General features: G+C 41.8%; 1 protein-coding gene across 5 annotated transcripts in view; it reads left to right on the top strand.

The window, feature by feature from the left end:
- Positions 1 to 27541, top strand: part of LOC147122630 (uncharacterized) — a 63257-nt gene that overhangs the window by 2447 nt on the left and 33269 nt on the right. For 3 of the 5 annotated variants that reach the window (XM_086008074.1, XM_086008084.1, XM_086008108.1), the window contains exons 2-6: positions 1138 to 1248; positions 2849 to 2940; positions 10253 to 10425; positions 22474 to 22553; positions 26199 to 26322. In XM_086008074.1, the coding sequence (XP_085864200.1) occupies positions 1138 to 1248; positions 2849 to 2940; positions 10253 to 10425; positions 22474 to 22553; positions 26199 to 26322 (580 nt within the window). The remainder of the gene's footprint in view (positions 1 to 1137; positions 1249 to 2848; positions 2941 to 10252; positions 10426 to 22473; positions 22554 to 26198; positions 26323 to 27541) is intronic. The other 2 variants (XM_086008099.1, XM_086008091.1) reach the window with 1 other exon arrangement.

Raw genomic sequence — 27541 nt, 5'->3', positions numbered from 1 at the left:
ATTATATCTTTATTTTTAAAGTGTGTGGAAACATCTATCTTAACTGTCTCATCGGAAAGCTTTGTCACTGGGTTCTCTGCAAGTTCTCTCAATTAAGATCTTTTGACTGTACACATATGTTATTGTCAGGAATTTTGTTACGGTATTGGTGAAATGCCTGAAGTAATTCCTGCTGACACTGCTTCCTCTAATACAGTATCTTATTTAGGATGCATTAACATCAAAATCAATAGGGAGTGTTTTCAGGAATAACGCATCCCTTGTTCTGTTGAAGTTTGTGTGGGGAATACTATTAACTGTAGAATTTCGTGCATGAATCAAACCATCAGACTTGGTGTTTAACTTTATGCTTTAATGTGAACGCTAGTTGGCTGCTGGGTGTAAGTCACACTTGCTTTTGGATGGGTTTTTACAGTACCTTTTGTAGTAACTGGGAATGCTAATGTGTTTTGATTGCTTTAGTATAACTGAAAATAGCAACTTTTTAGAGCTGCTTGTTTTTTCATAGGCTCTGGTTGTTGCTTGGAAACTGAAGTCAAGGGGATCGTGTGAATTGTTTAGTGTTTTACACTGATTTTAGCAGAATTTTGATGAATTTCACACGTCCTTCTGAATTCAGTTTTTCGCACAGTTCCTTCGTTGTTAGTTCTTTACATACAATTAAAACCATAGCTGTTTTTATTAAAGTTAGCAATTTCTCCTTGTTAAAATAATTGTTCTTTACCTGCATGCAATTCATGTATGTTGGTGCATCTGTTCTCCACACAATTATGAAAATTCAGATTTTTTTTAAGCAATACAAATCACCCGTTAGAAATTTGAATTGCACTCCCAGTGCAAGTCAACCCAAATGTCATTTGTCCCTGCATCTAAAAACATACTGTTGTGTCCCTTCAACATATTTTTGCTAATAAATAAATATTTTCACCACATATTTTCAAATACATTGACGTACAACAGATGTTTATAATTAGCCTAATTCTGCATAATTTTTAATTTAAAAAAATGGTTCTGATATTTTTTATATAGATATATATGAGCAGCTAAATCTCTCCAGTGCAACTTTTTTGATAGAGAAAAATAAGTTTTAGAATTTATTGATGAATTCTAAAACTTTGCATTTTTTTCCCCATCAAGGGAGTCACATTGGCAAGGATGTGAGATACAGTTTGGAAATTGTGTTGACTTCGTAGACGGTATACAATCACAAAAGGCTTCAAAACAAGAAGGTACAATCACGAACAGAAAGTACGTTGTTGGAAAACAAAAACACACAAAGCTTTGTGTTTTGCCAGGATGTGTGCTAAATTGGTTGCCGCAGTTGAGATCAGTGTTCCCTGTAAGCTGTGCTTTGTTCTGCACGGCCTGTTTCTTTTAGTGAGCAGACCCTTGAAATTTCCACGCATGCGCGGTATTTACAATGGAGAAGCCGGTGAGCAGCCTGCGCGGGACCTTGCCCATTACTGCGCGGCTTCTCCATTGTTGAGATGCACTTTTTTTTATTACATTCATTAAATTACAGGAAACTCTTTTTTCCGGGACCGGCGTGGTGCCGGTTTATCAAAAAGTCCGGATTACAGAGAGGTATAGTAAAAGGTACGAGAGCCCCGTACACAGCAACAGATCCAGGCTTCCCTGTTGCATGGCAACAGGTGCAGGAACCCCGGCCACAGATCCAGGCGTCCCTGTTGCATAGCAACAGGTGCAGGAACCCCAGTTACACGGCCACAGATTCCGGAACGGCCACTAATATGAAGTAAAACTTACCTGAACCTACTCCTGAATTTTGCCGGTTAACAGAGATTTCCGGTTATTTAGGTGCCGGTAAATCGAGAGTTTCCTGTACAATTGTTCAACAGAATAGTGGAGGGCCAACAGTCGCCTTCCCTAACTCTTCTCCAAATTACTATTAGATGTTCTGATTCTTCCCCCTGCCCCCCCACCTCCCTCAAGCCTCGAGGAGCACTTTGGAATGTTAAAGGCATTATAAGTGTATATTGTTGGTATAGGCAATGAATTAATCGCCCCTTTTTTTCCTCATTCTCTGTTTCTCCTTATAAGCTATTAATCTTTAATATCTCCCGGTTCTCACAAAAGGCCATCGACTTGAAATGTTAACCCCACCTTCCTCTTTGCACAGATGCTGCCTGACCTGCTGAGTGCTCTCAGCATTTTCCCTTTTTATTTCAGATTTCCAGCTGCCGCAGTATTTTGCTTTTTGAGATGAATCCTGAAGTGTGCAGTTGATTTATGTCTGACAGGAGAAGATTGGTGTCAGCCGGCTGCCCAGCGAAGGGACATCGCACACAAAGCTTTATACCCCAAATATTGTGGTTCAGAAAGTAAATTAGGCAAAAGATCTTTATAAAATAAAATTTAAAAATCACAATAAAAGCTAATACTATTCCCATGCCTACAACCTTAGAACCTGCACACTGTACAGCTGTACTAAAGCCACACTGCTGATGAAGTTTTACCTTGGATAGAGATCTGGAAGAAAAGATTGTCAGGATATCCAAGTTCTTGATTTCTTTCAGCACAGCGAAGTTGTTGTAGCTACGGTTATCTTAATCACTAAGCTGTTTAAGTATTCTGGAGTAAATCCATTTCTGATAATTGAATACTAAAGCAAACATTTTATTTGCTTTCATTGCTTTATTTTATGCCACAGCTATGACAAAGCCGTCCTTTTATTTTGCCATTTTTGATGTAAAAAAAAGTGTTAGTGCATGAGGACAGTTGACTAAAAGATTTGCTGTTTGTATTGAATAGCAAAATAGTTAGCATGATTTTAAGTTTCCGTTTCCTTGCTGGGGCTTGTTTTGACCACAATTTTTATTATTTTCAGGATAGTGTGTGTGACTACGGATGCTAACGGAGGTACATTGTCTTACGTAGGCCAGCTGAATTCAGATGTGAATTTGGAACTGCAGGCTGCAGGTAATGGTCTTGTATACGATTACTTTACTTCAAAGTGGTTTTATTCTGTCTCTGGGTGGGGAAATAACGTTTCCAATAAATACTTTTGTTTGTTCACTTGCTAAATAGTGGATAATGCCCAGTGTGCAATTTGTTACACATCAAGGAGTTGAGTTAAACTTCATGATACAGGAAACCATGAAGCTTGAAAAGATTAAAAGTGAAGAAGCAGGTTTCGGCCTTGGCACAGTGGTAGCATTCTCGCCTCTGAATCAGAAAGTCGTGGGTTTGAGCCCCACTCCAGAGACTGGAGCACATATTCTAGACTGGCACTTTCAGTGCAGTGCTGAGGAATGCTGCACTGTCAGAAGTCTTTCGAATAAAATGTCCGTTTTCCCTTTCAGGTAGATGTACAAGATCCCACTGCACTATTCGGTTACGGTGTCCTGGCCACCATTATCCATCAAACAACACCTACAATAGATTCTCATTTATGTCATTGCTGTTTGTAGGACCTTACTGTGTGCAAATTGGTTGCCTTATTTCCCTATATTACAACAGTGACTACACTTCAAAAGTACTTCATTGGCTGTGAAGTGCTTTGAAAAGTCCTGAGGTTGCTATACAGATGCAAGTTCCTCATTTCTAAATCAGAAAGGAATAATTAGACAACGGTATGTTTGAGCTTTAAAGCCTGTAGGTTGTAAGACAAAGGAAAATCTACCAGAAATAAGGAGTTCCACAGTTTTTATGTCCAAGGAAAGAATGATTTAGACTGGCACATTGTGAGTTGAATGTAGGAAGGAAGAAGAATGTGCAGGGTGGTACTTTACAACTTAGAAGGAGCATGAGAAGAAAGTTCTGAGGAACAATAAACATACAGGAAACTTTCTGGTATCCGGCACTGACGGGACCGAACTGGTGCCGTTAGATCAAAACTGCCGTATAAACCAGCGGCAATGTTAAAACATACAGAGCTTTTCAGCTCCGTGTGAATCAACAAACCCTGTTGCTTAGCAACAGCTTCAAAACAGTCGGCTGCAGCTGCAAGCGTCTCTAGCTGAAGCTGTTGCTTAGCTACAGACCTTGCAGAGCCTGAGTGGGGAAAAAAAAAAAGCAACGAGAAATAAAAAAAACTTATAGAAAACGGCTCCTGAATTTTGCCGGTAGATAGAGCTTTCCGGACTTTCTCCGGTTAAACGAAAGTTTCCTGTAACAAGTACCTATAAAATATATAACGTTGCTAGAATGGTAGAACTTTATTAGCTGCAATGGCACGGTTGAGATTGGGAACTTGGTGTACAGAGAAACTGCTGGTCCAGACCATTGTCCCAGCATATTGGTGCTTCAGCACTCTGCAGTGATTTAATTTTAAAAAGATGTGAGCATTTGAATTGTTGAGCTTGCAACCTAAGACTTCAGCTTATAACGTACAAGAAAGAAGAAAAGGTAGAGAAAGACGTAAAACACACAGGATGCTTTAAGAAAAAGAATGGAATCAATAGAAAGAACTCAATAAATGTCAAAAATATAAATATAAGAAATATATAAATATTGAATAAAAACAGTAGCGCAGAAGTGACGATGAAAATTTGTTTCCAAGTATTTGTTAGTTTAGCTGAACAAATACTTGAAGTTTGATATCCGAGGCCAATGCTTTTGCAAAGTCTTTGAGACCTAATGGGCCGTAATTTGTAGCCCCTATGGGTGCATTCGAGGTGTGTACGTGCCCGTAAGGGCCGCGCAAGTTCGGGGTTTAGGCATGTGAAGCGCATGTGCGAAAACCCGGAAGTTGCGGAGTCATCTGCATCCCCAGGAAAAGTGCATCCACAGCTGGAGAGTTGGGCTATTTCCCAACTTCTGCCCATCGAATGCCCGTGAAACTCTTATGCTCCACTCGAGCCTCCTCCCGTCTTTCCTCATCTAAATCTATCAGCATAACCCTCTATTCCCTTCTCCCTCATATGTTTATCTAGCCTCCCCTTAAATGCATCTATACTATTCGCTTCAATTACTCCATGCGGTAGCAAGTTCCACATTCTCACCACTCTCTGGGTAAAGAAGTTTCTTCTGAATTCCCGATTTGATTTCTTGGTGACTATCTTATATTGATCGCCTCTAGTTTTGCTCTTCCCCACAAGTGGAAACACTCTTTGTGTCTACTCTATCGAAACCTTTCATAATTTTAAAGACCTCTATTTGGTCACCCCCAAAGCCTTCCCTTTTCAAGAGAAAAGAGACCCAACCTGTTTATTTCTTCTTGATAGGTATAACCTCGCATTTCAGGTATCATCCATGTAAATCTTTTTTGCACCCTCTTCAGTGCCCCTATATTCTTTTTTATAATATGGCGACCAAAATTGTACACAGTGTGGTCTAACCAAGGTTCGATACAAGTTTAGCATAACTTCTCTACTTTTCAATTCTATCCCTCTAGAAATAAACCCTAGTGCTTGGTTTGCTTTTTTAATGGCCTTATTAACCTGTGTCGCTACTTTTTAGTGATTTGTGTATTTGTACTCCGCTACCCCATTTAAATTCTTCTTTTCCAAGTAATATGTGACCTCCTTATTTTTGTTACCAAAATGTAATACAGGAAACTCTCTATTATCCGGCACCAATGGGACCGGCGTGGTGCCGGTTTATCAAAAAGTCCAGATTTGGTATAGTTTAAAAGGTACGAGAGCTCCGTACGCAGCAACAAATCCAGGCTTCCCTGTTGCTTAGCAACATGTTCAGGAACTCCGGCCACAAACCAAGCGTCCAACAAGTGCACGAACCCCATTACACAGCCACAGAGCCAGGAACTGCCACTAATATGAAGTAAAAGTTACCTGAACCTGCTCCTGAATTTTGCCGGTTAACAGAGATTTCCGGTTATTTAGGTGCCGGTAAATCGAGAGTTTCCTGTACCTCACATTTATCTGTGTTGAAATTCATTTGCCAATTATATGCCCATTCTGCAAGTTTATTAATGTCTTCTTGTCATTTGTTGCAGTTCTCCTGTCCCCCGCAATTTGGTGTCATCCGCAAGTTGTCCCCTGACTCCACATTCTCTGACCTTATTCATTAGACTATTATGTGGTACCTTATCGAAAGCCTTTTGGAAATCTAGATAAATGCATTACCCTTGTCTACTCTCTTACCTCTTCAAAGAATTCAGTATGGTTGGTCAAGCAAGACTTTCCCTTTTTAAAATCCATGCTGACTATTCATTATTATATTTGGTTTCTAGATGTTCTATTTTCTCCTTTAGTAGGGATTCCATTATTTTTCCTACCACCGATGTTAAGCTGACTAGTCTATAGTTCCCTGGACATGTTCTGTTCCCCTTCTCAAATATAGGTATTATTAAGTTAGCTATCACCAGTCCTCTGGCACTATACCTTTTTCTAACAAATTATTAAATATGTGTAGCATTGCCTCTGCCATCACTTCCCTAGATTCTTTTAAAATGTGTGGATGTAATCTGTCCAGACCAGGGGTTTCATCCTCTTTGAGTTTGATTAGTTTATTTAATATTTCTCCTTTTTATTTTAAATGCGATTATAACATTTCTAATCTCATCTTCTGATGTCATGTCCACCTGATCTGTCTCCCTGGTAAATAATGAAGCAAAGTATTTATTAATATTTCTGCCATTTCGCTATCGCTGCCTGTGATTTTATCCTGACTGTCCCTTAGTGGCCCTATTCCCATCCGACTTTCCTTTTTTTATTTACGTGCTTGTTTTATGTTCCTTGATAATTTAATTTCATAGTTCCTCTTTGCCTTCCTAATTGTTTTTTTTTTACATCTCTCCTGATTTCTTCATATTCTCCCTTGTCATGCCCTCCCCTGCTGTCCATGTACCTGTACTTAGTGTATGCCATTTTCCTTACCCTCAATTTTTCACTTATGTCTTTATTCATCTATGGTGTCTCATTAGTGTTTAGCTGGTTCTTATTTTTTAGCGGAATATATTTTTCCTGGACTCTGTTGAACACTGTTTTAAATGTTTCCCATTGCTTTTCTACGTTATTGTTTGCCAATATTGTTGTCCATTTTATTTTCCAAGTTCTATTTTCAGCCCCTCAAAATCGGCTTTTCTCTAATCTATTATCCCGGTCATAACTTCGTCATACTTATGTCCTTCTCAATTATTATCTTAAAGCATATTATATTATGGTCACTATTGCGTAGATGTTCCCCTACTTTTACTTCTCTTATCTGTTTTGGTTCATTCCCCATTACTAGATCCAGTAGCGAATCCTCCCTTGTCGGGCTTCTAACATGTTGGGTTAGAAAGGAGTCCTGTACACATTGTCGGAACTCCATTCCCTTATCCCCTTTACCTACCTCTTCTGTCCAATTAATATCGGGGTAGTTGAAATACCTCATGATTATTCTATCTTTTTTAACTAATTTCCCTAATTTGCATATTTCTTCCTCCACCTCCCATCCACTATTAGGTGGTCTGTAGTCTACCCTACTAGTGTGATTGATCCTTTATTATCTTTTATCTCTATCCACGTGAATTATATTTCTGTCCTACCAATAGCTGTGTCACTTTTTTCTACTGCCATTGTTATCTGGGTTGTGGAGTCTCTGCTGTTAGTTAACTGCAAACACATTTTTCTAAAAGCGATTTGTATAGTTTCAAAGGACTTGTTTCCTGAAAGGATTCTGATACACCACATAATATATCAAAACTCTGAGCTAATTCGTAGGATCAAGAGCAGCAGAAAATCTGGGTCAAAAACAAAGGTCATAAAATCGTGTGGTCTACTTTGTAAATTTAACATATTAAGATTGGAAGCAACATGACAATAAATGGCTGCCTTTCTATTGCCACTGAAGGTTGGGGGATCCTGAAGGATTGGGGAGTGGTCCCGTGTCTGTCATTATTTGGGGGTTCTTGGCATCTGGTAGAATTGGGGGAGCAAGGTTTGCAATCTCGAGTGGGAGGGACCCAAGAGCACTTTGGCCCCTTTTGATCCATCAAGCTTCCTTGCCCCACCTGTCAGTCTGCTCACTGACTCATCCATGGACCCTTTTGGGCCATTTCCCCCCCCCCCCCCCCCCCCCCAAACTACTGTTTTTACTGTCAGCCTGTTCCTGCCTTAAAACACTTAGTGCACTGTTACTGTGTTTATTGACTTATGAAGCATAATGTTCGGCCAGATTTATGCCATTTATCTGCCATTGGGTGCAAGATTGTACCTAACCATTTCTTCATCTGCATGGAAGGACCATCTTCTGGTATCACGTATTTAAATAGAACGGTAATGATGGATTAGTGTCATATGTCACATTACAGCAGTAGCAATGTTGGAAGCTAGTCACGCCAGCATTTTACTGGTGATCAGTGTCACTAGGGCTGGCCTGGGGCGATCGATTCAATCTCTGTCACTGTCAGATTTTGCTAAGAAATAGAGATACCAACAAGAGATGCCTCCAAGAAGCAATTTGATTTAATTTGTTCATTTTCTCCTTTCTATTATTGGTTTGCTATCCTGACTGGTCATTCAGGATTGGTTGTTGTTATAAGTCCTCCGTTTCTTATTGGCAGTTTCTAGCCATTTTCCTTACACTTGATTAATATGTTCCCTGGCTTTTCAGTTTTGATTTGCTGCTGTTTTACTTACAGCCAATCAAGAAAATGTGACTGGCTGACAGAGTATAACAGGAATTGCGTGCAGACACAAGACTTTTAATATGTAATTGGCAAATCTCCCATGTTATTTTACATTGAGTTTGAGGATATGTTATTTTATACCATAAATCATTGGGCCTGATGACATGCCATATAGGGCATAGGATCAGGCCCACTGACTTAGGGTAACTAAATAATCAAATTTCATTTTTGTTACACAGTATTCAGGAATATGGGGCTTGAAATCCACAACTCTTTAATTCCCTACATCACTAATTTTTTGTCCCATACCATATTTTAAAGATGAGTGTACATAAAAAAAAGTGTGCAAGATGTATCAATTGGAGGTAGGTCTCCAGTATTTAGCCGTACTGAGAAGGCGATGGGGTTTATCTGCATGGAGAGATCCTGGGCTTTGGTAGCAGTGAGGAATGATCCTGGGCTTTGGAAGCAAAAAGGGGTGGTCCTGTAGTCCTAGTACCATTGTGGAGGTGGAACCTGGGATTTGGCAGAACTGTGGACGGGGATATCTTAAATTTGTCAGACTGGAATTTGTAAGTGTGTGGAAAAATTGAAATATGGTTTTGGATAGAGACAAAATTTGACTCTTCCACTAAGAAAATAAATAATACAATGTTTATAATTAGAACATGGATCTCTGTTTTCTCACTCGCTCACTCTCATCCTTTCCTACATGCAGTTTCTGTGTTAAACACTCGATATAAACTTTATCTGAATGACACTTTTGAACTTCGTCCTAGCTTATCTTCAAATTATTTTGGAAAAATAATGAAGCAGATATGGTTGTAAGCTGAAGAGAAATAAGCAAGCAGTTGTCTGACTAAATACTACTGATGCATCCAGGGAGATGGTGCACGATGCACACGCTCAGACTGCAGGATTTGCTTTCAGCTAACACAATCACAGCTCTTGGCAAAAATGTCAAGTTCATGTCCAGGCTTTTGGGGGAGGCTGAGGCCTTTCAAATACATCCCAAATTTGGACAGTTGAAATTTCAGAGACAAGTGGCAGATCATTTTATTTTTCCGTAAAGTATGGTTCAATTGGTTCACCGTTTTTTCTTGAATATTTTTTATTGGTATCCTGATTGGTCATTCAAGATTAGCTGTTTAGATTAAAGTCCTTAGTACAGGAAACTTTGTGCTATCCGGAGGTGAGCTATCCGGCAATCTGGAGCCACCGGCAAAAATCAGCAGCCGTTTTTTATTCTTTTTGTTTGTTTTTTTTGCTTTGTTTGAACAGTCAAGCTGTGCAAGGTCTGTAGCTATAGCAACAGCTTCAGCTACAGAGCTTTAGGGCCACACCCGAGTGTTTAGAAGCTGTTGCTAAGCAACAGTGTTTGTTGTCAAATACGGAGATAAGAATCTCCGTATCTCTCAACATTAACTCTGGAGAGTACGGCACTTTTTAGGCAACGGCAGCAGCTCGGTCCCGTGGGTGCCGGATAGCACAAAGTTTCCTGTAGTTTCTCTTTAGCGGTTTGCTAGCTGGTTTTCCCGCTTTTTGATTTTTACATTCCCTACCTATTCTGATTTGCTACTGTTTTACTTTGAGTCAACCAACAAAGTGTAATGGTGCAAATGTAAGTGACAAAAAAGTGTTACAGGAAGTGTGTGCAGATGTAAGATTTTTAATATCGGTATTTCACAATGTATGTCATTTATAAATGTGTTTCAGTGTCTCCACAGCCTTTGCTGCAACGAGATGGTGTGAGTGCTATTTCAGCAGGCAATCCGCTGCTTCAGATTCACCCTTTGGATACAGGATCGCAACAGCTGCAAGATGTTATTCTGGAGGGACAAGTAGAAGGTAGCAGTGGTACAAAAGAACTGGAGAATGATGAGCCAAAGGTATTCATGTCATAGGATTGGTGAAATGAGGTTCTTATGTGGGTATTGTGGAGTAGGATAAACTCCACAAAGTGTAGTACAGGAAACTCTCGTTTAAACGGCACCTAAATATCAGGAATTCCCTATTAACCGGCAAAAATCATACTCCGAAAACAACACCTCAATAACTGGAAATGTTGCCGAGTTCCAGTCCGAGTCTCCCGCGGTGGCCAAGTTAGTCAGTGGGGGTAGTTCTCCAAACTGCCACTACTCGGCTTCTTGGCGCTGTCGGAAGTCCAAACACCTCAATAACAGGAGTCTGACTCTCCCGCGCTGCCAGTAGTCTCTTCCGATCCGCCATTGTTAAGTAATTAAAGAGTTATGGATTACCCTCAACTGGCAGTACTGTACTTAATCAAGCATCTTCCACCATCCATTTAACACAGCATTCTGTAGGTGAGTACCCAATTACTGTATACTGCACATCCCTTGATTTTTTTTATTTTTGTTTGTTAAAAATAGCCTCGGTAGATAACCCTCTCCGTCATCCGGAATTTTTAATCAACCGGCACCATCCCAGTCCCATCGGTGCCGGATACCAAAGAGTTTCCTGTAATTGATTTCTATTATTTTAAAAAAAGAAATAAAAGATTTGTTTCTTGTGAACTTCTATTTTAACTTAAAATACTAACATGAGTTAATGTGGCATTGGTGGAAGTACCAGTCCTGCCCAGGGTGATATCATGACTTTTTATTGGTTCTGTGGCTTTGCAATATAGATTCCCACAGCTTGGTCATATTCAGAATTAGACATAAAGAAAACATTAAAGTGAATTGATAGTTTAAATTGCACAAAAGAAGTCAAAAGTTAGCACAAAAGAAGTCAAAAGTTAGCAAACAGATGAACTTAATTTGTGGTATGTAAAAATTTGGGATGAATTTCTTCTTTTGAGGAACTATTAATTCTATTTTTGGGATAAAAATTGCCAAAAAATCCTCTCAGAACATCATGAAGTTATAACCTCACCGAGGACTGTTGTTTGAATGGATGAAGACGCAAAGGAGCCTGCCTCAACAATGCAGTGCTGCAAATTGGGTTTTCTGTGCAACACATTGAGAGTACTATAAAGAGAATTGTGTTTTATAAGTAAACTGTTGAAATTTAACCCCTTCTAATGGGCCTGTTCCCCATTAACAAGTTGCCTGTAAACTGCCTTACTATGTCAGCAACTTTGCTTGAACGCTTTAAATAAGGAGGGTTATTTGGATCTTTTTTATAGCTTGATTACTGTATAGTTGGCAAAGAAAGTAATTAATTCTTTTTAATTTTGGAAATGTACACGGTGGGTGAGTCATAGAGCAACTTGATTGCAGGGTGAGCTTCTTTTGCCAATCCATTGGTTTACATTTTAGGGTGTGTCAATTTTTCCAGTTATGGTTGAATCCTGAAACATGCGAAACTGGTTTGCTAAGAAATAACACACTTCGGCCAGAAGTTTTGCGAACTAAGGGGTGAAAGTAGCAAATGTTCTAACTTTGCACTATCACAGAATCACAGAAACCCCACAGTGCAGATAGAGGCCATTTCAGCCCATCGAGCCTGCACCGACACATATCCCACCCGATCCCCGTAACCCCTACACCAACACATATCCCACCCTATCCCCGTAACCCCACGTATTTAATCCCCCTAACACTAAGGGTCAATTTATCATAGCCAATCAACCTAACCCGCACATCTTTGGACTGTGGGAGGAAACCGGAGCACCCGGAGAAAACCCACGCAAACACGGGGAGAATGTGCAAACTCCACACAGACAGTCGCCCGAGGCCGGATTCGAACCCGGGTCCCTGGCGCTGTGAGGCAACAGTGCTTCATGTGATTGAACTGAAACAAAAGCAACACTTCTTTACAAAAAAATCCTGCGGGCTCAGTGAAAACTGGTAGTGGATTGACTAATGCACTAAGCACTGGAAACATTGAGAATTTGGCTTGGGTCTAGAATTCGGTATAGTAGGAGTGAATGGGAATCAATATGCTGGGAAATTGTGGTTAGATCATGTTTGCATTTATCAAAAATCTGCAGGGCCTGATCATCATGTTTCCAGTATGGGCACTGTTTACACTGGCTTAATTAATTTGAAGAGATGTGTAATTGGATTGAATTCAAATTGGTACCTCATGACCTTTGTGGATTTTTTTCTTCGATTATTAACAAATGATCGCAATATAGGATACTTCAACGTGAAGTAGAATTTCAGCAGCAAGTTTAATTTGCCCAGGCTTGGCATTCTGGAACAATGAGACCTTGTAAATACAAGTTCCAGTCTATTGATGCAATGTTTGTGTGTGTTGGCAGATGTGAGTGAATAAGTGTGCTGGTAATTTTGTGTGTTTGTGTAACTTATAAAATTGTAGCTGGGGATGAAAGTGAAAATTACTCTTGGATTGGAAGAGAAACGTTATCAAATCCTTTGTTGCTAACTTCACAATGTGTATTTAAATTGAACACCTTTATGGTAACGGTGTTAAATTTAAACCTCCGATTGTGTTGCAGCTATTTGCAGATTGTATTGTTACCTTAAGTAAACTGAATGCATGAATCACTGCGGTTACTGCTTTGGATACTTTTGTGCTGGTAAAATTGGCCAGTTTGATTCCTGCTTATGGCTAGAATTTACTTCAGTTATTAATAGATTCAAATTCCTTTTATGGTCGGTTCAATTTTTTCAAATAAACCATATGTCAAATTCGTGGGTTGCACATCAGAATTCAAGGTGGGGGTAGAGGAGAAACACCTCTTCCCTCCTAATTAGTATCTCCAGTCAGATTTTTCTTGTAATATCAAAATCATCATGTTTTTATAAAGGGAGTGACTTAAAAAAAAAAATCTCTGTGGGTGAGTCAATGTTTTGGTATGACATGTTTCCTACATGCTGGGTCATGTGCAGATTACAAGAAAAATTGGAATAGTTTGTTTAAACCTGGTGAGGAGGAGGCTGGTTCGTTGTAGGAGTTAGGTGGGATGGCAGTGGTTCTACTTTATTCCCTTTATTCCTTCCCTCCCCCAACAAGTTTCTGAAGATGACCTGCAGTAATGTTGGTACAGTTTCATACATTGCCACTAAATGCACAATAAACAAGATATTTAGCAGATTTTTCATACTTGTATTAACAGTTGTGAGGATAGTAATTGTGTTGCCATATGCTTGCACAGTCCCTGTGTATGTGCAGGTTACTATATTTTAGCTTTGATCCGTTTTTTTTAACCCACTGTTTGGCTGATGAATAGGATCCTAAGAGCCACTGTGGGAGACGGTGCTTTTCCTTTCTTTGTCTCTTTCTCTTTCTCTCGCTCACACTCTGCGCTCTTTCTCTTGCGCTCACTCATTCACAGACATACTTCTGGTTATATATGAGTGTGCGCTAGTAGCAAATTACTTCTGCGCACAAAAAATGGTTCTTCATGTAGATTTTGTTTTTCAAATACTTTCATCTGTTTTCTCTCCCTGCAAACCTCCCCCCCCCCCCCCAAAAAAAAGCTACTTTCTGGTTACAAGCCATCCTCTATCTGCAAATCCTTCATCTGCCTCCTGCTTCCATTTCCATATGAGTAACCCTACCCCCAATTGCATTTCCCATCTACAACACACACACGTCCCCTCCCCGCTGGCTGTATTTCACCTCCGCCATGACTGACTGTTCCATGCCTCATTCCCCCTACCTCCACTGATCTGTATTTCCCTTCCTCTTCTCTCTTTGCTCTGCCTCCTCCCGAGCTCACTCACTCAGACTCTCCCACCCGCCACCGCTATCGTCTCTTCTCCCACTGCCTTTTTTCTTGCTTGGTTCCCTTCCCCCCTCCCCCACATTGCTTCCATTATCCTCCAACCTCTTGCAGCACTAGAGATTGACTAATGTGTATATATAAAGATTAATTCACACACAGCCAGATCAAGGGAAAATTGTCCACAGATTGAATGGTTATTTGTTTTCGTGCTTAGTCCTGGGTTCAATAGAAAAGTATTTTGTTCTTTATTTTGCCACTTATACTTACTGTAGCCCCAAGGTTGACCTAACAAGAAACTAGATTTCCCCATTGCAGAAATTGCCTCTTATGCCACCTTGTGGCAATTTTGATTTCTAGCTTGTGAAGTCATCCTTTCTAGTTTGAATGTAATGCATTGCATCGCTGCATCTGTTTGCTTGAGGTAACTAAAATTACATTGGTTACTAAATTGTAACAATAGCTTGTTGAAACTGTGAAATTGTGATTTGGCTTCTGTTGTGACTATAAATAATATGCATTTGGGGTATTCCAAGTACCCTTAAGTGTGAAGTTCCCACCAATATAAAGAAAGAATGTAATTATGTAGTGCCTTTCATGACTTCAGGACGTCCCAAAGTGCTTTACAGCCAATTAAGTACTTTTGTATTCATTGTTGTAATGTAGGAAACATGGCAGGCAATTAGCGCCACAGCAAGGTCCCACAAACAGCAATGTGATAATGACCATATAATCTGTTTTTAGTGATACAATAGCAAAATACTGCGGATGCTGGAAATCTGAAACAACAACAGAAAATGCTGGAAACACTCAGCAGGTCAGGCAACATTGTGGAGAGAGAAACAGAGTTAACATTTCAGGTCGATGACCCTTTGTCAGAACTGGAAAAAGTTGAAGAAGTAACAGATTTTTAAGCAAGTGTGGGGCAGGGAAAGGGAGGAGGGGAGGAAAGAACAAAAGTGAAGGTCTGTGATAGGGTGGAAGGCAGGAGAGATTAAAAGACAAAAGGGATGATGGTGCAAGGCAAAAGGAGATGGTAATGGGACAAGTTAAGAAACAAAAGATGAGTCTAGATGAGGTGTAAATGGCACTGGCAGAATGATCGACAGCTGCCACGTGAGACAAAAGAGAAAATATAGGGGCCGAGGTTACGGTCTGAAATTGTTGAACTCGATGTTGAGTCCAGAAGGCTGTAAAGTGCCTAATCGAAAGATGAGGTGCTGTTCCTCGAGCCTACGTTAAGCTTTGTTGGAACAATGTAAGAGGCCCAGGACAGAGAGACCAGAGTGGGAGTGGAGCGGGGAATTAAAGTGACAGGCGACCGGAAGCTCAGGGGGTCATGCTTACGGACTGAATGGAGGTGTTTTGCAAAGTGGTCACCCAATCTGCGTTTGGTCTCCCCAATGTAGACGATACCGTATCGTGAGCAACGAAAACAGTATACTAAATTGCAAGAAGTACAAGTAAATCGCTGTTTCCCTGGAAGGAGTGTTTGGGGCCCTGGACAGTGGGAAAGGAGGAGGTAAAAGGGCAGGTATTGCATCTCCTGCGCTTGCATGGGAAGGGGTGTTGGGGGTGATAGAGGAGTGGACCAGGGTGTCACAGAGGGAGCGGTCCCTTCAGAATGCTGAAAGGGGGGGGGAAGGAGAAGATGTGTTTGGTGGTATCACGCTGGAGGTGGCAGAGGATGATCTGTTGACAGGAGGCTGGTGGGGTAAAAGGTGAGGACAAGGGGAACCCTATCGTGGTTCTGGGAGGGAGGGGAAGGGGCGAGAGCAGAAGTGCGGGAAATTGAACGGACATGGTTGAGGGCCGTGTCAACCACGGTGGGGGGAATCCTCGGTTGAGAAAAAAGGAAGACATATCGGAAGCACTGGTATGAAAGGTGGCATCGTCAGAACAGATGTGGCGGAGACAGAGAAGCTGGAAGAATGGAATAGAGTCCTTACAGGAAGTGGGGTGGGAGGAAGATTAGTCCAGGTAGTTGTGGGAGTCAGTGGGCTTATAGTGGATGATTGTCGATAGCCTATCCCCAGAAATGGAGACAGAGAAGTCGAGGAAGGGAAGGGAAGAGTCGGAGTTGGACCATGTGAAGTTGAGGGAAGGGTGGAAATTGGAAGCAAAGTGAATTAAATTTTCTAGTTCAGGACGAGAGCAGGAAACGGCACCATACAGTCATCAGTGTACCGGGAAAAGAGGTGAGGGAGGGGACCTGAGTAGGACTGGAACAAAGAATGTTCCACATATCCCACGAAAAAGCAGGCATAGCTAGGACCCATGCGGGTTCCCATAGCAACACCTTTAATTTGGAGGAAGTGAGGAGTCAAAGGAGAAGTTGTTCAATGTGAGAACAAGTTCAGCCAGGCGGAGGAGGGTGGTGGTGGATGGGGACTGGTTGGGTGTATGTTCAAGGAAAAAGCGGAAAGCCCTCAGGCCGTCCTGGTGGGGGATGGAGGTGTAGAGGGATTGGACGTCCATGGTGAAAAGGAGACGGTTGGGGCCAGGAAACTGAAAACTTATAAAGTGGCGGAGGGTGTCGGAAGAGTCACGAATGTAGTTGGGAAGAGACTGGACAAGGGGAGAAAAAATAGAGTTAAGATAGGAAGAAATCAGTTCTGTCGGGCAAGAACAGGCTGAAAAAGTGGGTCTACCAGGTCGGCCCTGTTTGTGGATCTTGGGAAGGAGGTAGAAGTGGGCTGTGCGGGGTTAGGGGACTATGAGGTTGACAGCCATGGAGGGAAGATCTCTAGAGGAGATGAGGTCATTGACAGTCTTGGAAACAAAGTCTTGATATTTGGTAGTGAGGTCATGGTCCAGGGGGAGGTAGAAGGAGGTGTCAGAGAGTTGGCGTTCAGTCTCTGCACGGTAGAGATCGGTTCGCCAAACAACAACAGCACCACCCTTGTCAGCAGGTTTAATGACAATGTTAGGGTTGGATCATAAGAGAACGGAGTGCTGCAAGTTCAGAGGGAGGTAGGTTGGAGTGAGAGAGGGGAGCAGAGAAATTGAGATGGCCGATGTCACGCCGGCAGTTAGCAATGAAAAGATCTAGACAGGTTAAGAGGCCCGAGGGAGGGGTCCAGGTAGAACGCGGATTCTGAAAGCGGGGGAAAGGATCTGCTGTGTGGGGGTAAGACTCCTGGCCAAAGAAGTGGGCACGGAGATGAAGGTGACGGAAAAAGAGCGCGACATTGTGCCGAGCTCAAAATTCATTGAGATGGGGGCGTAAGGGGATGAAGCTCAGGCCTTTGCTGAGGACTGATCATTCGGGGTCAGAGAGGGGAAGGTCAGAGGATATAGTGAAAACGTGGCAGGGGGTGAGACTGGGAGAAGGGGGGTCAGAGGAAAGTGAAGGGGAAGAAGGTTCCGGAGGGGCGTTGGTGTCCAAGAGTTGTCGAAGCTACGATCCTTGACATCAGAAAGGAAGAAAAAAAGTTTTTTGTCGAAGTGTCAGATGAGGCGAAGGATGAAATGGAGCGGTGAACCAGGACAGCTGTTTTTAGTGATGTTGGTTAAGGGGTAAATGTTGGACAGGACTCGGGAGAACTCCCTGCTCTTCTTTGAAATAATTCGATAGAATCTTTTACATTCACCTGAGAGAGCTGATGTGACCTCGGTTTATTGTCTCACCTGAAAGACGGCCCCGCCGTTAGTGCAACTCTCCATCAGTACTACACTGGCGTGTCAACCTAGATTTTTGTGCTGAAGTCTCTGGAGTGGGACTTGAACCCACAACCATCTGACTCAGGCGACAGTGCCACCATCGAGCCACAGCTGACACTATAGACGCTCATTAACATTGGTCAGTTTGCAGCAGCAACGAAACATTGGTGCTGCCAGGAAATCTACCTACACTCTCTTCCACTTGCCCTGTTTTTATCATAAAAGAGAGTTACTTTTGGCTGGACTCTTCCTCAGTGTCACAAGATAATTACAGACGAGAAAGGCAGAAAGATCCTAAAGTCCCCCCGGTGTAGCATCCAATTGTTTTTTTGACGATTCCATGGTTTTCACCTCCCTTCCTCTAGCTAAAACTTATTCCACATGTTGAATCACGAGGAAGAGTTCAAAAGGGAACTTTATTTCCAGTTTTGCTGTCCCCTTTCTCTAAGTTGAGCTCTATTTTACTGTGTCAAGCAGGGAGGTCTCATTCTAAATGTGTTCTTTTAAAGGGAGGGCTGTGGATAGTAAGAGGAGGGCATTTATGTGTTATTTTCCCTCGTCCTATTGGTGAAGCTGCCCTGTAATATAAATTAGAGTTACTTTCAACTGGGAAATTGATTTTATTTTCCCTATTTTGCATCGATTGATAGCACTAAAACACGTGTTCTCTATATCTCAATAGATCAGACACAGAGCTGAACTCTCCTATATCTGAAAACCTGGGTTTGATGTAAATCTCAGATCATTCCCCGCTTACCACACAGTCTGATTTTTTTTTTTAAACCTCAAACTGGCAACCTCTGTATGGATTGCATAATTAGTAACGGGCAGATTATTGCTTCGGATAGATCTAGTCCGTCCAAATGGGTTTCGCTCTAAATCCCCCAAAATGCAATTCCACTTCGCTTGCAAGAAAGAAAACAATATGACCAATCAGCTATTTGCTGTGGAGGTAGCAACAGACAGGTAGAAGTCTTACAAATACTAAACATGCCACTATAACGGCATCAAGGACCAACAGCAGTTAGCCTGTGACTCTGAGCACAAACAGGGTACCAGAGCCACAGACTCCTTTAGTTTTTTAGCTGACCTACTTACAGATCTGTGTGAACATAATTACAGGAAACTTTCTGGTATCCGGCACGGACGGGACCGACGTGGTGCCGGTTCATCAACAATGCCGGGCGACCGAACGCTGTAGTAAGAGATACGGAGCTCAGAGCTCCGTATAAAGCAACAAACCCTGTTGCACAGCTTCAAAACAATCGGCACAAGTTGCAAGCATCTCTGTAGCTTAGCTTCAGCTACACCCTTGCACAGCAACAAATGGAGTAAAAAAAAGTAATAAAAGTTACCTGAACCGACTCCTGAATTTTGCCGGTGGATAGAGCGTTCCGGTTATTTAGGGGCCGGTTAATCGAAAGTTTCCTGTACATTGTTTCCTCATAATATTCAACATCAAGTTGGTAAATAGCGTCCACACTAATATTTCTCTAGGACACATCTTTAAACGAAAGACCAAGGCAAGTATTTCAACAAAGTGAAATTTGAAGTAATCAGTTTATTCTTCAGAATAATACATTGGAATTGTAAAAACTTGTGACCAGCATGGATGAAAGTCTGCTTTCACTTGGGGGTGAAATTCCTCTTGTCGATTTAAGTTTGGTGAAAAGCCAACACGAGTGCAAATCCTGTTTTACAGTTGTGCTGATCTTTTTGCTAATTTTATCGGTGGAAGTAATTCAACATCCTCCACCCCAAGCCCAGAGACTATTTCACCAAAAAGCAATTCACTTTTTTTCTGAATATGCCTCAGTGAAGGTCCTCAGGATGTTTTTCTATATTTAAGGCGCTATATAATTGCTAGTTGTTGTTGACTGCTATCTCTGTACAGCTTCTTCGTGCTATTATATCAGCCATGCTTGGAAATAGTGATATAAAATTGTTACAGATTGGCACTTGTCTGCTGCTATCTTCACAGCAAATAGCTGATGTGTTGAATTATTTTCTTTCTTGTAAGTGAAAGGGAAGGTAATTTTTGTTGATTTTAAGGGTTTTTAAATGAAATGCATTGGACAGAATTGACCTACCCAAAGCACCACCCTATGCTTTTCAATCCAGACAGAGAATGTTGATTTGATGGTTGAAAAAAAATCAAACGGTGGAAAGCTGAATGGTCTGCGGTTGATGTTAATTCCTGTTTTCAGATACAGGGGAGTTCAGCTTTGCTTCTGATCTGTGGCGAGATAAGAGAGAACATCTGTTTTTGTGATAAAACTCAGTGCAAAGTAAGGGAAACAAAATCAATTTCCCTTCACTGCTCGCCTACATTCTCTGATAAATTGAGCTAAGTCGCAAAAATGGAGCTGCACAATACAGTAAGCACACTGTATGGCTAAATTAGGGCACCTTAGGGAAAATGTTGTGCAAGCACAGAATGATTTGGTCAACTGAAAAATAAGAGTATTACAGTTTGATTACAACACAGGGGTTCTGAAGTCATAAAACTGAACTAGAAGTTTGAGTGGTTGCTAGAATATGTACCAGCCTAAGGTTTTGTTATTGTCATGACATCTATGTCTTGTTCCATATACAGGAAACTTTGTGTTATCCGGAGGCTAACTGTCCGGAATGCTCGAGCCACCGGCAAAAATCAGGTGCCGTTTTCGTTAGGTTTTTTTTTCTCGTTGCTTTTTTCCTCGACAGTCAAGGTCTGCTGAAGCTGTTGCTAAGCTACAGAGACGCTTGGACTGTTTAGAAGCTGTTGCTAAGCAACAGGGTTTGTTGACAGATATGGAGCTCAGAAGCTTCCGTATCTTTCAACATTAGCGCTGGAGTGTCCGGCAGTTTTGAGGGAACGGCAACAGCTCGGTCCCGTCGGTGCCGGATAGCACAAAGTTTCCTGTACTGTAGTAAGTATATCTCGTATGCTGCTAGGAAAGCAAATTGATATTGTAATACTAGTAACAGTGCCATAACCTTTCAACTCCTGTGGCACAGTTATTGTTACTGTTTTATCTACGTCGCCAGCACTTCCGCATTTAATGAATAAAGTTACATAGTTTAAAAATAGAACATATGATACAGTAAGAAATTTCTGGTAGTGAGATTTTAGGCAGTAATTTGATCGCACGGTCTGCTGACATTCATAAACAGCTTCAATGTCACTCCTTGCTTAGGGCGGCACAGTAATTAGAAATGCTTGATCGAATTACAGTGTTATAACTTGCTAGAAGTCCTCAAGTATCTAAATATGCAGTCTGAACTTTCACACTCGACCTTGTATTGCTGGTATGCAACGGCACGTTCCGTGACAAAGGAGTGTTTATGGTAAATAAGTATGGGCAAGGTTTGCTGAAAAATAATGGTCCAGAAATTGCAGTGGGAGGCGTAGCTATGGAGTACGTCGCCGACCTGCGAAAAGAATACGAGTTTACCTGATGGGGGTCCCTCCTTGGAGAACTTGCTCTCTAACGCTACGTACTGGAGGGCAGCGTAATGGCCCACGGATCCCAAGAGCGCAGCGTGTACGGAAGCGTACCTGCGATCACGTGGGTCTGTTGCACTAATCAGTACACCGAAGGGAAAGTGTCCACGTTCAGTACTGGTAATTTTCTTTATATTGCATTTCACCCGATGTATTTTCAGAATTATTATGAGGACTAGAAGAATAAATAGTTCCAAAATGACCTGCTCTCTCTCTCTCCTCACACAGATCCATCTAAAAAAAAAATATATTGAGAATTAATTCTTAAATCTAATTTAGGAATTCGAGTTCTGATAAATCATTGAAGCTCTGCGAAATTTCCTATAAAATAACATGGACAGTTGATACAAACATAAATACAACCGAGCCCAAACAAAGATCAGAAAAATCTGTACATTAATCATTGGAGGTGTTTCGGATAGTTTTACAATTCATGACATCACATTCCGGAGCTAATAGAACGAGTAACTGTTTCTATCTAATCTTATGCTGATGCAACAACTGTAAAATTTTCGTGCGTAGTAGGTGGGCAATTAGCCCAACTCTGCGCCAGCGATTGGGATTTCCAAGGCGGTGCAGATTATCTGTCAAGGCGTACTTTGACAGATTGCAAGTTCGGAATTTGGCACATGCGCAAGGCATGCAGAAATCCCAAACTTGCGGTCAATTTCAAAGATGGTATGATGGCATACTCGATACGCTGTCATACCCATCGCAAATTCTGCCCCAATATGTATTTTAGTCCAGGGCATGTGTATGTCCATAATTTTATTTTTGAAAAAACAAGTTAGAGTTAAACCAGTAATGCTGGGCACCAAGGTTGAAAAGCACACAAGAGAAGATGAAGTAAGTCAGGAAAAATAATTAGATGACACCAAGCTTGGGTTTTATTTGACTTTGGCTCTCCTGTACATACTTTCTGAGTCATTTATTGTATCCTCAGGCATATACACATACATATATCTCTGGTGTAATCAATGACAAGTTTACAGGGTTACAGTGAAGAATGAATTTTCTTAAGAACAAGCTTCTGATTTTGCCCAGTGATGATTTAATGTATTGAAATGTGATCATGCCAGCTGAGATATCCATAAACCTCTCCAGCCTGATGCTGACATCTTTTAAATTCAGAAAAGAAAAGGTGGTTGGCCCAAAGGCAAGAAGAGAAAACCTCCAAAAGATTTTACTGCACCACGGGCTCCGACCACAGGGTAAGAAAATGGTTTCCTGTTGAATGTCAGTTGCTGGTGATGCTATCCACACACATTTCTGTTTGAGGGACTAACTTTTGAGAGTGGCTGACTCTTCAGTCCCATAACCACTTGTAACAACGTTTGACCGTTCGGCTGCTAAGTAGTACAGGCTGAGCGTCCTGAATCCAGCAACCTCGGGACCGAGGCCGAGCCGGTTTACGTGTTTTTCCGGACTTCGGAACGTGTTTCTGATGCCCGAAGTCCGGAAATATCGCAACCTGGGCTCGGGCGTTTCCAGACTTCGGACATCAGAAACACGTTCCGAGTCCGGAAATGCCTGGGCCGCTCCGCGTAGCACTGACGCGTTTCTCCGTCCCTCCCCTTCTGTTAAAGGGGAGGGACGCTGCGAGCTCTGCAGAGCATCCGATGGCCCACACTAGGCCACCAAGGCGGCGTGGTGCCGTGGCTGCAGCCTGGCGGAAACACTTGGTGGAGCTGTGCAGATTAAGGAGGATAAAACACAGCACTAAAGTTTTATTGCATCACTCGCATTTCTCATAGGATTTTTCTAAAAAAGACAACAAAAGTTAATGGCTTTTTGAAGTACAGGTTGAGCATCCAAACTCGAGTTCCGGATTCCAGAACATTTTTCGGATTCCGGACGAGCCTGCCACCAATCATTCCGGATTCCGGAACTCCGGATTTTGGACGCTCAACCTGTATAGCGAAACATGTCACCTGCTTCACCTGATAAAAAGCACATCCCCTGTAATTTAAGGATAATGTTCGTGTCAAAGTCATTGACAAGTCCCTGATGATGTGTGTTTCTAATTGAAAAGCAACCAGATTTACTACTATGTTTTCCTGAATTTTGAATTGGCACCCAGCATTTCTTAATATATTAAATAAAAGTATGAACTCGCAAGTTGTTCTCACACCAGTGCTAATTTGTGTCCACACAATGCCCAGGAATAAATGTTGGTAATCCAAGTCCACGCCCTCTCCATCATGTGTCACCACTTTTCCCAGTCAAAATAAAAAGCCTACGCATACAAATCATAACCTGCGATTATGAAAATTAAAGAAAAGAAAAGCGTTTGGAACAGCTACACTAAATTAGCAGGTATGGATACAAACACCAATTTTAACAAATTACTGCACGAGGTATGGGAAAAGAATGACATTGGAGCTTATGGTGAAGATTGAAGCTAAATTGAGTAAAAATCTTTTTTTTTTAAAGTTTACATTGAGTGCTAACTAGTGGTGTGGCTCAATCTGTTTGTAACTTAGGGCAATGTCTTCATTTGATAAACTGTAACATTTTATAAAATCACCAAAAATGCACATTTTGACCGGAATTTTATCGGTGCTCAGAGTGCAGGTTTGGAGGCAGGTCCGCTGTCAAAATCACAAAGATTAACAGCGGGTCGGTATCCCGATGTAAACCCGCCTCCTTGTCAGTTTCCTAAGTGTCGGGTTTGTCATCCCAGAACAGACCCGACACCAAGCGGCGGAACAGCCAATTTAGATACTTAAAGCTTGTTAAAAGGTAGCTAAGAACCATTTTCCCATGTACATTTTACCAGGCTTTTAACGAGGTTCCCGGAGAGCGGGCATCACGTCAGGTAAGTAGGTCGGGTGTTGTGTCAGCATGGAATGATTTACTAACCTGACAGCTGCAAATGGTCTATGAAAGCTCCCATTTCATAGGTCTTCACTTTCCAAGATTAGAAGCTGTTGTTTACTGCATTTGGAAGACAGATTGAGCTTTATGCAGCTAGCAAGCGTTTGGAGCAAACTCTCTATCCAGTGTCAACTCATTGGAACAACCTCTCTCACCATTGACAGATCGCTTCTGTCATCTCAACCTCACCTGCCATCTATTCATTCCATCAGCATCGGTGCCCTTGAAAAAAAATCTCACCTTGGTCCTCGGAATCCCAACACGATCAGCCCCAACACCAGCATCACCGGGCACACCAGCAGCACCAACATCCACACCGACCTTCTCCGCAATCAACTGATGCTGCTCTGGACACTCAGCACCATCACCCATGCACATTGCTGCCCGTGACGCCAGCGATGGCATCACCGTGTCCAGATTTACTTTACTTAACACTGTACACCCTGGCTGACACATGAAGCACCAGTTTGGCACCACCCCACACCAGCTCCATAAAGCATCCCGACAATGTCCAAGCCATTCCTTTCACACTCATCACCATTGGGGGGGAGGGGGCGTGACGTTATGTCTCACCGTTCACTGGAACTCACTAAGATACTTCCAAAGGTGCACACAAATCTGTCCAAGAAGGCAAAGTGTTGAAAATAAAGATTTCAATGCTTGACCAACACATTAACAGAAACTTTACACGAACATTGGCTAAAGCACACCCTTGTGTGTTGTTACTTTGAATGATTGGACAAGGGTGAGTGTGAGGGGTGGCTAGTGAGATGAGGAAATGATAATGTAGATAGAGAGGGATGGGTGGAGGTGCAAGGTAAGTTGGTGTGAGTAAGGATGTGCAGGAGTAGGGTAGGGAAGGCAGAGTGATGGGGATGTGATGAGTGGCACAGCAGGATGAGGTTGAGTGTGGCTTTGCAGTAATGTTTCGTGATCTACTGTGATCATTGAAAGGTTTGTGTCACTGCAGCCAGGTCATCCTGTCAACATCCCTACTTGTGCCCTCCTGTGCAATGTGCAACCAGGCTGCATTGGAGTCCTGGGGAGGTGTCTTCTGCCCATTGGAAGGGAAGAGAACCTCCCTGCGTGCTGTGACCCCCTCCATAAATATATGGAGAGAGTCATGGGAGAGCCTGGGTGCAGCCATGCACCTTTGTGCAGTGTTTGCAGCACCTCAGTGCTGCAGAACACTGACAGTGCAACTGTCAAAATGAATGTGGACATGGTCCCTTTAAGGAAACCGGCTGATGACACGTCATCGAATGACATCATCAGACCCGCTTCCCATTAATTGGCCGGGAACCTCACAGAGCAGGCTTAACAAGCCCCATCAACGGAAAATCTTGTTGAAGGCTGGGATCAAGACAGATGCGGGGTTCCCTGCCCGCCACGGACATTGCCCGCCATGGACCCGCCGAGGTTGGAAAAATCCAGCCCTTTATGATTAAAAATCATAAACCACCTTATGAATAGATAACTCAACTTCTATTTTAAATATAATAAATACATTTAGTGAATAATTTGTGCCAATAAGATCGCAAAGATCTGTTGCTTCCTCAATCCTTGTTGAAAAAACTGTTTTGGTGTTGTGTAAGTGAAGTTTATGGTAGCATAGATAAATTTATAGTTGCTTATTATAAATAACCAGATGTTTAGTAATAGTACTTGTACAGTAAGTGCACCACAAGTAGGCTTGGTGATGTGTGTAGAGTTTCTGAAGTGCTTGATGTAAAATAACAGTTGGGTAATTTCCATTATGTATATTTCAGGTATAATTGAGTAACCTCGTCAGAGATTGTCTTCTGATGCACTACCACTTTCCATGATCTTTACAAATTCCTAAATCACTGTGTGTAGTTAAAATGTAATAAGATTTATTCTTTCTGTAGTTTCACTAATATGAAATTTTTAATTTAATAAGCCTGGTAGCACTGTTTCTTAAGAATTTGTTCCTTTAATCCCTTGTAACTGCCTGACAGGTATGTGTTATTCCTGAATGAACAGAGAGCCAAGCTGAAAATTGAACATCCGGTCCTCCCATTTACCGAGATTACAAAGTTGCTGGGCACTCGGTGGTCACAGCTCTCTCGGGAGGGAAAGCAGGTGAGAAATGCCTCTTTACTCTTTTATTGTGGGCGCTCTGTTTTTTCCATCTAAATAGTTTTGAAATAAGAGTTTGGGTGTTGCAAGAGTTATTTTTTTTCCAGATAAATCTTCAGTTTCCTACCCTCGCCCAGAAAGAGAGGAGAGAAGTGGGTCTGCCCAAGACTTTGCCTTCATGGTTCACATAGGTGCTTACCATGGAGCCTTGAGGGTTACATATAAAGTTTACATCCATGTTCCCAATAATTTACATATATCTTGTTGGTGATGCTAACAAACCATGGTGTTCTGATTTAGTATTTATCCACCGATGAAACAACAGCACTAAAAGCAGCCCTATCCAAACCTCTAGACACACAAAATTCAAACCGGACTAACTAACACATAAGAAGTATAAGTGCAAAAAGGACTGAATTGCCTGGCCTTTAAGGGCCGGATTATCAGTACTCAAGGGCTGCATATGGCCCTCAGTCTGCAGGTTGGACACCTATGCACTAGATGGCGCCACTCAGTAGCCTGTTTCCATTAATTGGCGGTCACTGCTATTTAAAAGGACAAGTAGAAGTGATAATTGCATTTACTAAAGGACTGCCATTTGATACGGTGACCTGACCCGCCGCTACAAAACAAAAACACCAGTTTCAAATCCCTGCCATAACGTGCTTGGGTTTATTTGGGCATATATTATTTCACTGGATACACACCAGGACAAATGATTTCCTTTATCCCCAAGAAACATGAAAACTCAACCCTATCTTGTACCTCAGGAGTGGATTTATACAACCTGGCCCAAGTGTTGGCTCTGAGGTTTGAAGTTGTTCTTTCTGAGCTTATTTAATAAATCAAGCAGGGCTAATCAAGGCAGTCAAACAAAACAGACTGTGTGATAACTTCTGGACAATCCGGAATTTGCTGAGATCCTTGGATGCAGTAAGATAGTCAATACATCTTTACAAATTTGACCACTCCAAAGTACTTACAGAATTAGTTGCAGTGGTAGTGTGTTTGTTCATGGATTTTCAGCCTTTCAAGTAATGGACCAGATAAAGGTGTATTTAATGATCCCCTTGTACCTTTCCCTAAAGATAGAGCCAGTGGCTACTGAAATGCAAACTAGTATAACTACTAAGATAGGTGTTGTCCTGGCTATTGGCTCAAATACAGCTTGTCAGTAGACAAAGATCTATTTATCACTAACTGATAGAGGAAGAAAGATCAT

This window comes from Somniosus microcephalus, chromosome 2 (assembly GCF_052327205.1).
Source record: "Somniosus microcephalus isolate GS21.2 chromosome 2, FLI_Smic_1.0, whole genome shotgun sequence".
Taxonomy (NCBI): Eukaryota; Metazoa; Chordata; class Chondrichthyes; order Squaliformes; family Somniosidae; genus Somniosus; species Somniosus microcephalus.
The sequence above is the reverse complement of the archived record's forward strand: the minus strand, read 5'-3'. Positions and strand labels throughout refer to the sequence as shown.